This window comes from Pungitius pungitius, chromosome 16 (genome assembly GCF_949316345.1).
Source record: "Pungitius pungitius chromosome 16, fPunPun2.1, whole genome shotgun sequence".
NCBI classification, from domain to species: Eukaryota; Metazoa; Chordata; class Actinopteri; order Perciformes; family Gasterosteidae; genus Pungitius; species Pungitius pungitius.
The window spans coordinates 5,986,574-6,002,120 of NC_084915.1; the positions used below are offsets into that span (position 1 = coordinate 5,986,574).

The 15,547-nt window shown below is 44.3% G+C and overlaps 2 protein-coding genes across 8 annotated transcripts in view; one reads left to right on the forward strand and one right to left on the reverse strand.

Moving 5' to 3' along the window:
- The first annotated feature begins 443 nt into the window (after window positions 1–443).
- timm22 (translocase of inner mitochondrial membrane 22 homolog (yeast)) lies at window positions 444–4,261 on the forward strand. The gene is made up of 4 exons (XM_037466647.2): window positions 444–824; window positions 1,177–1,373; window positions 1,793–1,865; window positions 1,954–4,261. The coding sequence occupies exons 1-4, from the start codon at window positions 566–568 to the stop codon at window positions 2,028–2,030; spliced, it is 606 nt and encodes a 201-aa protein (XP_037322544.2). The 5' UTR covers window positions 444–565; the 3' UTR covers window positions 2,031–4,261.
- A 39-nt stretch (window positions 4,262–4,300) lies between these two features.
- Window positions 4,301–15,547, reverse strand: part of abr (ABR activator of RhoGEF and GTPase) — an 82,776-nt gene continuing 71,529 nt past the window's right edge. For all 7 annotated transcript variants that reach the window (XM_037466625.2, XM_037466628.2, XM_037466627.2 and 4 more), the window contains 7 exons: window positions 8,938–8,997; window positions 8,489–8,598; window positions 8,191–8,330; window positions 7,552–7,686; window positions 7,308–7,413; window positions 6,951–7,104; window positions 4,301–5,949 (listed from right to left, as the gene is read on the reverse strand). In XM_037466625.2, coding sequence (XP_037322522.1) covers window positions 5,860–5,949; window positions 6,951–7,104; window positions 7,308–7,413; window positions 7,552–7,686; window positions 8,191–8,330; window positions 8,489–8,598; window positions 8,938–8,997 — 795 coding nt within the window. In that variant the 3' untranslated portion in view covers window positions 4,301–5,859. The remainder of the gene's footprint in view (window positions 5,950–6,950; window positions 7,105–7,307; window positions 7,414–7,551; window positions 7,687–8,190; window positions 8,331–8,488; window positions 8,599–8,937; window positions 8,998–15,547) is intronic.

The following is a 15,547-nucleotide window of genomic DNA, read 5'->3' on the forward strand; positions in this document are numbered from 1 at the left end:
TTCTGGGTAATGCAGTCTTTTTTTAATTTCTTGGTAAAGTAGAATTTCTATTGAATAACTCATTCCACTGAGTCTGACACTGTTACAGAAACATTATATGCATTCAAGCGGACCAAATAGGATTTATTGTAGAGATAGGATGAATTAAAAACAGTTCAACTGTGATAGTATTCCTAATATGTAGTTATATATACCCCTATTAATATAGATACATAACTTGGGAGAAATGCAGAAGCAGATGTGTATCAATAACACAACACAACACAAACTCAATAATGACCATTAGGTTTCAACAAAAAAACTCCATAAAAAGTACAATCTCCTGCAGGGCTTCTGATGTGTAGAATGTGCTGATACGTGTACAATACATAATGCGAAATAGTTTTTTTTGCTTATATATGTATAAATCCTCCAAGTTAGTAATTCTGCTAAATATTTTTGACAACTTAACATGTGTCTATATTATTTCTATTTTCCGACATCAGCATGATTTACCAATGTGACGAATCTGCCGCCGTTTGTCTTTGACTCTATTTACCTAATACGCCGCCTGTCATTGAGAAACATGGCTGCCTCCACGGGTGCTGCAAACGCTGCTGCCTCCGACTTTCACGGTCCAGCTTCGGCGGCTTCGAGCATGGACAACCCACCGATCCAGTACAGCGCCATTCTGGACCATCTCGTCGGGGACAAGAGGGCCGTAAAGGAGCTGAGTCCCGGCGTCATGGGCGGACTGCCGATGCCGTTTAAAAGCGACGAGCAGAAGATGATCGAGAGGGGAATGGAGAGCTGCGCCTTCAAGTCGGTGCTGGCCTGTGTGGGAGGTAAGCAATGGCTGACATCACAGCTGATCGGTACCGGTGCGTCTCTTCCCGTCCAGCTTCAGGTAAACCGCCAGGTGTCGGAGCCCGGAGCTCTAACGCGTATGTGGAAGTGGATTTGAAGGGGACACTTTGGGACGTTAGCATGTGGTTCCTCTAATGTACTGCTTACATGAATAACTGCCAGACAACAATATTCTCTTTAGATAGAAATACAGTGGTACCTCTATCTCAACGTGTGCTGTACACACACCTGATCAATAACCTTAAGGGCCGAAGCATTTCTCACGTCAGAGGAGAGTAGCATCTTGTATTCCTCTCAGCCTGTAAACATTGTTGTTTTTGTTCTCCACAGGTTTTGTCCTCGGAGGAGCATTTGGGGTTTTCACTGCAGGCATCGATACCAATGTTGGCTTCGACCCCAAAGACCCCCTGAAAACTCCCTCCGCACGAGAAGTCCTCAAAGACATGGGCCAGAGGGGGATGTCATACGCCAAGAACTTTGCCATCGTGGGCGCCATGTTCTCCTGCACAGAGTGCATCATCGAATCAGTAGGTCACACAAGAATTCATGTTGACTTGGGTTTAAGATGCTCTACAAGAAAATGGGTTCTTCTATCTCGTACGTTTTATTTTGTGATGTTGCTAACACAGCATCCAAAAGACCATGTAGGTGATTTGTGCTCCAAATATTTGGGAAATCAGTAAATTGAATGTATTATTTATTTGCTAAGTGACCTTAGAGCAGTGTTGTAAAAATGCACAGTGGTGATGTAACAGGGGTTGATTTATTTGGCTTCATAGCCTGGTTTTAAACAGTCTGATGGCGCTTAGATGTTGATATTGTATTTAAGTTTCAATATCCCATTAAGAACGATCACTTTGTAAAGCTACTGTTGATGTAGAAAAGGTTGATCATTCTGATTTGATCATTCTTAATGCTAACCTTTCTTTCTCTTTTTCTTCCACAGCATCGGGGGAAGTCTGACTGGAAGAACGGCGTGTACAGCGGCTGTGTCACGGGGGGGGCCATCGGATTCCGCGGTACGTAGCCGGGACGGTTTGGCTGTGACGTTTTTTAAATGAAAGGTTCCTTTTGTCCTCACTTTGCGTTGCTCCTTCTCTCCTGTAGCTGGCCTGAAAGCCGGGGTGCTTGGGTGTGGAGGCTTCGCTGCGTTCTCCGCTGCCATTGAATATTATTTACGGTGAACCACAAAAGAGTGACTCTATCAGGACTCCATGGACAGACCTGTGACCAATGGGACGCGTCAGTATTTACCTGCACGTGGAGGATAAAAACAGGGCTGATGTTTTCGGTGGATGCGACGGGTTCCTATTCGTGAACAATGGTGGGGAAAGAGACTCTGCTCTTTCATCACAGTTTGAGCAACTTCCTGAGGAGAATTTCCTGACGTGAGCAGAGGGACCTGCTTCTGTGTTCAATGTTCTTATTACTGTTGTTACTGGAGAACATTTGTATGATGTGTCCACCGGACTAATCCACATCAAATCATTTGAGTCATTTAAGTATACAAGTGTCCAGGAAAATGTAGTTATTCTTGACCAAATAAAATAATAGACTGAGATAAACATAATAGTATTGTGCCAGTAGGCTCATGTGCTGGGACCTGTTGTTCGATGCTTTAGGATGAACCAACATACTGTTGGGGAATGTGTCACATCAGGGGCATTTCAGATAAATCAAACTGCGTCAAAAAAAATGTATTTCTTTCTCAAGACTTTCAGATGTGAAATAACTGGAAACAGCATTGCAGGGAATGAAAGAGTTTTTAGTGCTGTGAGCCAGAGAATTTAAAGCAACAAAGTCGTATTGCCCACATGTGCACAAGTATATATATATTTTAAAGTGTTAATTTAGTATAGAATGAACACTTTGTGAAGCTTATAAGGCCTTAAGTGTGGCATTTTGTCTAAAGAATAAAAGGTCTGCTATCGCCCCCTACTGGCATGAAACGTATCCAAAACCGATGCTCTTAACACCAATACTGTCATAAAGTGGATTTTAAGTCAAAGGATATGAACACCAGTGTGGCCACATCCTGTGAGGGTCACATTCTTCCAAAGATGAACATTTTGATTTTCCCAGATATGAGTACATCAAATAGAACGCGGTTTCATATGTGGGATCAAGAAAAACAACCCAAATGGACTGCTTATCGTCACTAACATTTTGTACTGACATAAACTCGCTAGAGACAACCATGTCTTCAGAACTCTGGCTAAAACATGAGTTCTAATCCATAACTAGGTGTAAAAAGCTGTAAAACAAACCTCTGTGTGACAGTCAGCTGTCAGTTGACAGCTTCAACCGTAACTGATGTAATGTCATAAAAAGGTGACCATAGTCTTACTGGAAGAGTAATATGACCCAGATTCATCAGGAGGTTCAATGATGTAGATGATACAACCGGAGGGGAAAATAGCACCTGCAAGTTTGACTTCTAATTCTATATTAGAATTCATATATATTAAAAACAAACTATAACACATTTCGGGGCATTCTGTCCATCAAATGTTCATCTTATTTGGCATAAACATTGAGAGAAAGTCGTCTTTTGTGTGTTTTTGCAACAGTCCTGAAAAACAGTGACCTTTTTAATAAAACACAATGATTTATACTGTGATAAAGTTATTAAGAGGATACATCTATATAGTAATCATGAAAGGTATCTAACCTGCACAGTTACTGTGTCCAGGTCAGAGGTCACATGACTGGGGGGCTGCCCTAAATATGTCAACACATCATATCATTTTTTGCAGTGGTGGAGTTTAACCAGCAGGAGGTGCAACATACCGAGATCTGAAATTTGAAATACCCAAATGTGGTTTAATCTCGAATAGTTTGGTTTTAGATGATGTGAGTTAGTTGAATCATGTGGAGAAGAAAATTATAAAAAGGAAGCCGTGATTCTGAAGTATTAGCGATTTTGTGTAAATTATACAGTACATTATAGCTGTGCATTACAAAACAGCAAAGAATTGCCTTTAGGATTATGAAGTGGGGAAAGAAAGAGTTGGGTTGTTGTCCAATATTTAAACTATTTAATAAATCTTTTAAAAAGATTTTTTAGAAAAGGTGGTGTGTGAATAGTTATTTTAGCCGCACAATGCATAAAACATGAATATCAAATAGTTGGTGTAATATTTTGTCTATGAGTTTTTACACAGCGATCACCCAGAACACCGTTAGCCCCCCATGTGCTGCTCATCCGTGATGTTGGTGAGAAGAGGAGCTGACAAAGACAAAAAGCCACCGAGCCACGACGATGAGCGTCACAATGATCACATTTTGTTCTGTAGCTGTGAGACTCCTTCATCCAACTTTATTGTGGTTTTTATTCTTTTTCTTTCCCATGTATCAAATTGGGACTACGATCTAAAATGTGCTGTGCAACCCTGTAGTAGACTGACAAATAAACCTCGTTTCCACGGTAATATTGAAACAGACGCACACAGAGTGAGTGTTTGGTAACTTTTATTTTACTAAAAAAAAAAGAAAAAGGGGAAAAAGTTCACATCGACATTTAGTCTCATTATTACAGTATATTGAAATGCCTTCTCCGTAGAGGTAAAATACAACATTTTTTATTCCTTTTTTAATATATTATATTAAAAATATCAAATAGAACTCATCTAGCGGTGCTTACAGTATTTTAAGATATGTCGCAGGCTCGATAGCAGAAAGCTGGGCCCGTCGTAGCGAGAGCCTCGCAGGGACAACCGAGTCAGGGACAGAAGAATTGGGCCTCTTGACGCAACTCCAAATCATTGGACATCAAATGATAAACTATTTACCGCTTCCGTTAAATCATTTGGGGTTGCGTAAGGAGGCAAAATTGACAGGAATGGTGTCGGGTCCAAATCCTTCTGGCCCTGGCTTTGTGTTACGTGGCCTGTTTGACAAGCTGAACATGCAATGAGGGCAACTACACAAATCAAGTCTACAGAAGGTGCAGTAAAACACTTGGAACAGGCTTGTAATCAATGGAACAATGAGAAATATCTTTCATAAATGTTCCACTTTTTTACCTCCTAAACAAACCTCTTGTCACAGAGTGCCCTTTCTCCTCTACAAAGTGTGCGACATTAACTGGTAGACGTCCTATTTACCTTTTTCTTTCTCAAGGTGAATGAGAAAAAAAAATCTGGCTAAAAATAACATCACTACCTGAATAAACTTCAAAAAACGGACTGCTTAGAGCATTTCTCTAGTTGCAAAGAACTGTACAGGCACAAATATCATATATATTTCAAATAAATAGGGCAATTTGGCCGAGAATCACTGGGGAGGCCGGTTCCCTCTTGTTTGTCAGTACAGAGAGGCTCATTGAGCAGGAAGGCTTCCCAGCCATCTCTAACACGGTCTCAAGGTCCCTCAAACACTCGGTCACACATGTACAAGCACAGTGTCGCTCACACCACGCGCCCGGCCTCCTCCACCACATGCACAACGTCAGGATGACAGAAAAAGGAAACAGAACAGCTGTTGAACAGAATTATTAAACATATAAATGCCATTTATTCTGGAATGCCTCTGATCAGGAATAAAGAACAAGCCTCAGGCTCAGTCCAATGGTTTCTGGGACCGACACACGCACACAGGTTTGATCCTGGGCCGCCGCTCTGGACCGTGGCCCCGTGGCCCCTCGAGCTTTACCCCACCGGGTCCAAGAATTCCTTGTCCTCTTGGCGTTGGGACGTGACATGTGACAAGTAGACGACTGAAAAATCTCCTTTCCCATCTCCCTCGAGCTGGGCTACATCTCCTTTCAGGACTGGGCGGGGCGGGGCGGGGTTGACGGTGAGTTGGGGGTGCAGACAGGAGGGGGGGGGGGGGGGGTGTGTGTGTGTGTATGTGCGTGTGAGGGTAAGAGGGGGGCGGGCTCTGTACAGTCAAGATTCGCTGCCTGCTGGGAGAAGAGGTAAGCCAGAAGGAGTGAGCAACGAGGACCGGGGTTTGTATGGAGTCTCTCACGCTCTCCTCTCCAGATGGCGCCCTGAGGGAGGTGGGTGGAGCTTAAACATCAGTGGAAAAGTAGAGCGTGTTGCGCTTCAGCTCGGCAAAGGAGATTGGAGGATGCTGCAGGTAATACAGCAGCACCTGGACCTGGGAGGAGAGAAAACACGTCTGTTTGATTAGAAATTCCTTTCACTTCAATCCAAACGAGCCCTTGTTGCCGAGGCAGGTCGGACTCTGAGGACGTCTACAAGAGGTCAGGCTCTTATTTGATGAAATTGCACTTTCTTGTTTCTTTTTCTTACGGGTTTGTATCCTTAAGGTTGAAATGCACTTATTGGAAGTCACTTGGATAAAAGCGTCAGCTAAATAACATGTAATGTAATGTTGCCGGTTGAATTTGGTCTGCTGTTTCAGCTTAATTTAAACATGTGACTCTGTCCCCACATTGAATCAGATGGGTTTATGTCACGAAGGTTTTTTTGATAACGCAGAATGTCCTTGTTTAACGCAGCTACCATAACAGTTGAACATGAAACTGAATATAAATTCACTATTATTAAATGATAGTACTATTCTGAGAAAGTGTATTTTGGGAGTAAGTGGACTTAATTTTATCATCATAATCATGTCGAGGAATGTCTTCATTATTTCTAGATTGATTCTTATAATAACATCATCAATCATGTCCCCATTATGATATTATATCTAGGAAATATAAAGTGCCTTCCTTTGGTTTTTGACATTTTGTGTACTTATGCAGTAAACATTTAGAATTTAGTCCCAATACACACACTCTGCTTCACTTTAATGGACTGACAGGGCCAGATGCATCTTGCAGATGATTTACAATGGATGATCTGTGAGCAGAGACGAGGGGGTGGCTGCAGCCGAAATAGAGCTGGGAGAGCACAGCGCAGTGACCCGGGTCACTTAGGGACGTGGGAGTAAAACTCATCCAGATAAACATGTGCGGCCAACATCTGCATGCTAGTGCGTCCAACATCTGCATGCTAGTGCGTCCAACATCTGCATGCTAGTGCGTCCAACATCTGCATGCTAGTGCGCCCAACATCTGCATGCTAGTGCGCCCAACCTCCGCATGCTAGTGCGTCCGCCTCAAAAAACAAAGTGCGTCTGCGCAAAGTTACCTGTGCCATCACGTCATGTGACCAGATGTCAGAGGCGGAGGTGATGTGCAGTCCCTTCGCGCTCTCAGACTCTGAGGGCCTGAGCAGAGTGGGGCCAAACACGGTGGCCAGGTTATGGAGGGACATCTTGTTGATGGGCTCCTTCTCAGCCACCCTGCAGGAACACACGCACACATTCGTTAATTATTACTACTTTCGTAAGTAATGAGTGATAACGTGAACCTTAATATAATATACACATATCCACACTGTTCAAGATATACAATATGATGAGACTTCTTATCATTAGGATGAGTCTTTGTACGTCTGAGAGTTGGTTCGGTGTGTGTGTGTGTGTGTGTGTGTGTGTGTGTGTACCGTTTGAGGTGATCCAGCAGAGGGAGGAAGGTCATGAGGTTGGGGTCGGGCAGAGAGCGCAGGAGGTGCATCATGCAGTTCTCCTTGGCTGCCGGATCTGAGAGCGCTGCGAGAGAGAGAGGGGGGGGGGGGGGGTGTTAGATTGAACTACTGCAAGTCAGCCGTCTTTAACTCTTCCAGTTTTGGTTGAGCTCAATTCCCCGCTGACGACAAACACACACTCTCGGGGGCCTAAAGGTCGCACCTATGCCCTCCATGAAGGCGGGATAGAGGCGGTCGGTGAGCAGAGGCTCCGGCAGCTCCCTGAAGTACAGCTTCAGGGTTCCCGCGATGGCGTTGATGTCCATGTCGCTCAGCATCACCAAGATGTCTTTGGTATCTGCAGGTCAGACGCAAAGATTAGAAAGCGAGCACACTGCATTACTACAGACGGACGATAGTACAGGTGCCGTTTCCGGGAAATATGTAATCTGACAGTCACAGTCCAAGGCCACACAAGAACTAAAGGTGACACTGCACTGTCCCTGTGGGATCGACGTTCAGTGCCTGTTATGCAACAAGAACATTTGACATCTGCTGCTGCTCATCGCTCAGTCCCCACAAATCTTTTTTGTACAGAGCGCCACAGCAAATCCCCACTGAGAAGTGGCTCTTAGGAGTCACTTTGACAGAGCAGATGTGCCTCCAATTTATTAAATAGCACTGACAATGTAAAGTAGTAAACTGCTTTATTACTAAAATATTATTACTATTATACAATAGGACATTATTGAATGTAGGTCACCAAAGAGGAGTGGCTGGTTAACAATGTAATCTGTTGCTACTCCAAATTGTCAGTTCTCCGGTCATGATGCCGAGACGAGGCAGTGGACGCGGGACTCACTGGTGTCGAATGCTGTTTTGAGGGCCTGGATATCAGTGGCCACCCCTGAGATCCTGTAGATTCCCACTTCGTCGATCCCCCTCTTCTCCACTTCCTCAATGCACTGACGGACGATGTAAGGCACCTTGGAGCGCTCGCGCCTGAGGATGTGGACAGAGAGTACACCAACGTTACCTTTCTGAGGATGTGAGGGAAACAATTCTGGGCCGAAATATTGTCAGCAATCAAGTAGGAGGAATTTCCTTTTCACAGCGCTGTGTCTTGCACATTTTGGACTCCAATGCAAAGACATACTTACTTTGTCACCACGTTGATTTTGACTCCAAACACACCACTTTGTTTTTTGGACGGTGTTCTCTTCAAGCTGAGGTCGCGACTTGTAAACTTCATGGAGAATTCCACTTTGATCTGAGGATAAACAAACAAGACGGCTGAAGTAAACTGGCGCTGCTCTCATCAACCACTTCTTTGTTTTCACTTGGAATAAATATTTAATATCCGACGTCTTCAAGTTAAACATTTGGAGTAAATTGTAAACATCACAGCCATACAGATGTGTATTACACAGGTGCGGTACACAAATTGGTGTACTTGGATATCCTAAATCACTTCCTGCACGGATGTAGGAAGATGCCGACCAACGGGAAAAACACCTGCGTTGCCTTTAGCAAACACAACGCATGATAATACCCACACACACACACACACGCCATAGTGGAAGCTGGATTCAAGTTGTTTGTGTCTTACCCCGTTCATCTCGATGACGTCCATGTGCCAGTTCTTGGACTGCACAGTCTGAGGATCAAGCTGAAAGACACAACGGAGACAGAAAGACATTAGGCGATGACCTTCCAACCAGCAAACAAGATAATTCAATTCTTATTCACTGCGGCTGCACAACCGAGTCACAAAGTCTACTTTGGTGGAAAAAAAGATGCCACTTAAGCTTTCCGACGTGCACCTTCTGCAGGCTCCTGGAGTCCGGCAAGTGCTGCGGATCGACTCAGAAACGTCACCAAACACACGTCCCATGATGCCCTTTGACACACAATGCTGTTGTTTTAAGTCTTCTGGAGTGTTGGTTTGTATGTTTGTGCTAATGCGCTTTTTTTAATAGGCTGTTTGCACTAGACACAGCTATGTGATTACAACCCTGAGAACTGAGAAAAACAACGGTGGTTGGATGAGCACAAGTGCAGCACACTTCTCTTATTGACAGCATTAGGCAGCCACCATTAAAAGTCCTCAGTGCCAGTATTTCATTACCTCGTAAAAAGGCCATTTGGCATCGGTTTCACGCATTGCTATTATCGTTAAGGCCTGTTCTCCCAGCGGGACATGGGTCCGAGACGAGGGACGGGTAATCACTGCAAACGGGCCTTTACACAGCTACTGCCAAGAAGAGGACTGGGCAACGATCCAGACGCCTCCCGTCAGTGAAAAAACAAAGACAACCCCCTCCCACCCATTTCCGTCCTATTACTCTCTGCTAATCCCTAAAAAAAACAGATTAAAAATGAATGCACCGCAAAAGGGTTGTAAAAACAAAGAGGGCTCTTTACAGGCCGTGGTTACACTCATTGACCCCTCTGCAAACTAAATCCTCAGCTTTGCTCTTTTTTAATAAAAAGATAAAATAGATTGAATTTGAAACAAGTCGGTTTAAAGGGATGACTGCACACACAAAGAATGCCTGAGTTCCTCCTAAAAATCACTCAGAATTAAGAGAGACGTCTTTCTCGGAAATGAATTGTGACGTTAAAGTGGAATGTGTCCAGTCGGCTGAGGGTTTGAGGTTTGATCCTGATTGACAGCAGGAAGAGGGCAGCAAGTAACAGAGAAAAGACTTAATCTGAGTGAAGCTGGACCTTATGGACATGGTAGGAAACGGCAAAAGAAAAGTCAGGGTGTTTCAAGAGAATAAAGGTATCCAACAAGAAGGGATTTAACGACCATCCCCTAAGCTGGAGTCGGATCTGACTTCCTCCAATACGCTGACACCTGGGCTTTGAGCCGATGACCAGTACCCGATGCCAGTCTTTTGATTAACAAGACGTCCGCCTCACTGGATGCTTGACTTGAAATGTTACGAGAAAATGTCTTGACTTAAACAGGATTTACATTCCAGGTAACTGATATATATACACAATGCATCCCTAGCAAGGCGCGGTAACCATTCAACTTCCACGGTGCTTGTTTTTACTGGATCCTGTGGTACCTTTTAAAACCTTTTATAAGGATCAGCAGAAAGAAAACCAGCACAGCTTTATTCCCCTTTCATCTCACTCCAAAAAGGAGACTGATTTCCGCTCATAGGAATGCTTGAATGGGATTTTGAACACATGAGCAGCTTTTACTGTAAAGTAGGTTTGTGCATTATATTATGTCTCTATTAGAATCCCCGAGGCCAATGTTGCTCAGATTAGGATCGCATCACACGAGGGGCAAAGCTCTCCTTGTTGGGCCTTAAAAGCTATCGATGACAGAGGACACAACAAGCTCCAGCCGTAAGCACAAAGCACAGAAACGCTTCAAATCCAGCGGACCGATTGTGATGGAGGAACACGCTTCAAGCTTTCTCCCGCATGTAGAATTCAATAGATGTGTAAGTGTTTGGAGGAGCAGCTAAACCAGTGCGTCACTGGTTTTATATGGGAACTCATTGTTCCTTGAGCAGCTGGATGGCAGGTTAAGGGCTCATCTCTCCGCACTGTGAAGGGCCTTTTGAACTTTACTCCTGTTGTCTGTCGGAGCATGTGAACGCAACAGGAGGCACGTGGCCTCCACGAGACATTGCCGGCCTTGATTGCCCATTCTGCAGAAGGTTTGTGCTTGCCGTCTTTCAGCGTCTTTCCCCTCAATTATGTACAAGTACGAGCCGTTCAGGCAGCCTGTACTTTGTCTCCACTGATCTGCAGAACACAGCAGATAAGGTAAGCTACGGTGTCATGTAGAACAGGAAGTGGCTTCAGTTCTAGATACGGTTCCATGGAGCGCCACGAGATGATACAGCTTTTCGGGTAAATCGTTTGAGTGTGTTTGTGAATATTTGAACACCAAAACTGGCTAGATTTCGGGTGCCCCGTAAGAATCACGGCAAAAACATAGACGTAAGATCACACCCGCACGGAACAAAGATGTTTACACACAACCAACAGCAAACTCCTGAACGTGTTCCCCTTAATGCTACACGCTTTCTTTAGAACAAAAAGACAGATGCTATTGCTGCCCAGCTAAGAAGTGAAGACCCTTCGTGTTCTAGGCTAACGTCATATTCCTAGCCCGATCCTGCACGGGCATGTGACGTGGACTCCTGCAGCCTGAGTGGACTGACAGCAGCAGGGTGACGCAGCGGGACGGTCAGAGGTCTGCAAACGCTCAGGCACACACAGGGCTTCAGGGACGCAGCACCACAGCAGGAGAACAGCCCCCAGGGTCTGGATTTGTACAGAATAAGGACACATGCAAGAAACATGCAAGAGGTCCTTTTGGGGAAATGTTTGTCTCATCATGACGACTGAAGGGCCCTCAGGGACGTGTCCAACGGAACACTGGACACACATTGACGTATGCTTTACTCATAAGCATGTAAATGATGCAAGCGATACGTGATACACTGGATTTCCTTTTAGTGTAGTGCAGATCCTTCATTGCTGATCAAAGGAAGAAAAAAACAATTGCAAGAATGATTAAGCCAAACAGTCAGCGAATTAAACAATGTTGAAAGCCTTTCACAGTAAAACCTCTACACACCTAATTAGCCTTTGTTGCTGTGTGGGAGAGTTAATTCATTTTTCATACCCTCATGTTGCTTTGCAAAAGTTTCTGGTTAAATATTCATTTGCAGAAAGCTTTTCATTAGTCCTCTAATTAGAACAGAGCTCTGCACGGCTGCCTGAGTGTTTGTGCAGTGATTGAGCCTTTAACCCCCACCATGCTAACACATAGCATCTGCTGAACAGAATACTAGCAGCGTGACTATTTTTAGACAAATAAACACACTGGCATGATGTTTTATGTGTGCATCAGCAGGCCTCTTTACTCAACAGCTGCTGACGACGCCGTGTCTCTTTGTGAACTGTGGTTGCCATGTTGCCTTCGTCCCTCGCTTCCTTGTTCTATCCAGAGTTGTTATTTACGGTGCAGCCTTTGCATCACTGCAGGGCAGTATGTGATTCTCTCTTCGGGAATATAACATACAAACGCACATGCTACAATCATGCAACACAAACCTGCCTGCAGCCTGCGCCAAAATCATGAGTTATCCTACACTTAGGAACATAGAAATAGAAATGTGATTATAATTTAGAGGTGCTTTGTTCACTGAGTAGTGCTTCCACGTTTCTCTTTTGTATTTAAAACACCAATATGATACATTTGTCATTTGTTGTAGTTTGTATGGTCTTCAGGTTCTCTGGATTAATACCAACTCATACAATCAAAGCCTTCCGTTCTTTTATAAAACCCACATGGTGAAGTTACAGATGCAAACACTGCTTTGTACTGTTGTCCCGCAGTATAATCCCCCAAATATCTGATTTAATCTAGCGCAGCAGTGACAGAACTCACATTTGTTGTGAAGAGACTGTCATCCGAGTCCCATTTTTGTCCTGTGATGAACCGCTTGTGTTCGCTTAGGACAGAGCTGCAGGGCTTGTTTTTCCCCCTCGCCTGCCGTGGGCTAGGTCATTACCTCACTATTCAGGTTATTTGGACACTTAACCAATAACAGCATGCCCCATTTGTAAGCCATTAGCTCATCTCCGGGTGGAGTGTGACGTGTGGCTCTTGTTGCAGGTGCCAGTGCAATCACCAAGAGGCGTCTCGCCTCTGGTTGTGATGTAACATTCATCAACTTTCTTGGAGAGAGTTGATGAATTTTATTGTGAGTGTGAGAGCTCCCATGAGAGGAAAAACAAACAAAAAAGCAATTTCTTCCTGTACTGTGAACTCAATGCCTTTGACTATTTTGGACAATCCCTGCCCACCTCCCAACTCACCACCTAATTAAGTGATTAATGCCTTGTTATCGCCCTGCAGAGATTAATGCCACCCTGCATGAAGCCAGAAGCAATGAGGCTGGACTTATCCGAGAGGAGGTCATCGTGGGTCTCAACCCGAGAGCGCTGTACTGACCTGCCGCGCCCCCCTTGGAGCTCATTAACCGATCACAGATCCTGTGCACAGAAGATGGATGGATTGGGGCCAATAAAAGGTTTCGGCCCTCCGGTGGGGACAGACGGAGATTCATGTGGCCTATATAAAAATGCCATTAGGGGACTGGCTGGCATTTTAGGCATGCAATCCCAAATTTCTCATCAGCACTAATCAACATAGTCAAATGAAAGAGCATCATTTCGTAGGTGGGCTAAAATGCAGCGGGGGCGAGAGACGAGGCAGCCGGGGAGGATGATAATGGTCACATCCGATTGTCTTCCATGGCTAAGCTGGCAGGCCAGCTCCATATTTCTCCCCAGTAAGCCAGCTTCAACTGAATAGAGAAAATAAAACCATACATGCCTGGGCAATCAAGTCCTCAGACAAAAGGATATAATGACAAACAGAACCCCCCCCCCAAAATAAATAAATAATACACATAATAAAACAGTGTACAACCAGGCGATATCTTCATTGTCTCATTGTCGCTTGTTCTTCTGGTGGGACACAAAAACAATGCATTGTGTCTGCTTTCAAGCTAGTTAGTGTTCCCAGCCTGCCTCCCGTCTCATCACACCTTGTCTTAATTAGGTGGCGCTTTAGGCGGAATGAGTGGGGACAATTCCCCGGTGTACAACCCCCCCCCCCCCCCCGCACATCCTCCAACATCAAAATTGCTCTCAAAACCCTGTTAAAAACACAACACACTCCACAGATGCACACAAACAGAAAATAAGTAACCCCTGAATCTTCTTCCCCTGCCCCCATCACTCATTATTAGAATTAGAATGTATTAAAAAAATATTTCACTATAGAGGACATTTCAGAGATGACCACCATTGCACCATTTAAAAAAGAAACGGCAAAACAAACTGCGTCCAACCGGTCCTGTCTTAATATAAAAGCCCTTTTTTCATGTGACCAACGATCATTTGACAAATCTGGCTGGGAACAAAAGATGAAGATGTGGAGACGCGTGAACAGAGGGGCGAGGGACGGGTCGATACAGGACCCACGGGTCGATGCAGTAAAGTCGGGGTTTAGTATGTAATCCTCGCTTCATCGAGCTTCGTGACCAGTGTTCAGGCTTCCTGTTGAATAAGTAGGAAACACTGAAGCAAAGGTCAAACTCAGTCTCCGCTGTCCTGGTCAGTGCACACAGTTCACAACTTAAAATGCTGGCAATGCACTCAGGATGAAGATGAGGAGTACTGCTGAATAATCATGTGCCAAGACAGTGAAAAAAAAGAAAGAAAATGTGTCAAGAGCTTTTGCTGCGTGTGCAGGACTATGCAGAATTCAGACCCATAGGCTTCTTTTACTTCTCTCATATAGAGAAAGCATCTAGAGCATTTTCCTGCTCCCACGCAGGAATCAAAACCCAGAACGTGCACGTAAACGGTGCCACACCAGTCCTGCGTGCGTGTGTGTGTGTGTGTGTGTGTGTGTGCATGCGCAATCATTTTTGGGTCATCTGACCGAACAAGAATGCTTTAACCAAATGACAACAATCCCCCGTTCTGAATAAACCTCAGTCTTGTAATTGTGACCCTCATCAGGTTGGATTATATGAATGATAAGCACAGGATCGTGCTTAATGCTTCAGACAAACTTAAGGACAAAGCCAATAGTTTTCTTCACGGACAAAACTTGTTTTCCGAACATACTTCTAAAGTTAGAGTTGACTCAAACTTCATCCCTGCACTGCGTGTTGTGTAAATACAATGCGATGCTGGTCCTGTGTTCTGCAGGTCATTTGGGATAATGTGACTGTTAATTAGAGCCAGCTGTGCTTGAAATGTCAAAAGTGCTCAGCCACAGGGGGGCGGCGAATACAATAAACAGCAGGGGGAGCTCAGCGGATACAGAGACGTTTTAGATGGAAATACCATGAACTCATCCTCAGTGGCTTTAATTAAGGAATAACAGAGAGTAGGATGTAGGAAGGGCAAACTTTGAAACCTCAGGAAAGATACAGGAAATTTTAAATTGTATTATCTACCAGTGGTTTTATTAAACTGATCAAAGAATGTGAACTGTTAAAGAACAATGTCATTTAAAGAGAGGAGAGAGCAGAAAGAAAAGCTTTTTGATTGAAATAGAACCCATTTGTGGCTGATCAGTCTTAATTTCATAGACATCACGGCCTCTACACGCTCAGACACATCCGATAAGAACAATAGTCAACCGTGTGCTCAAA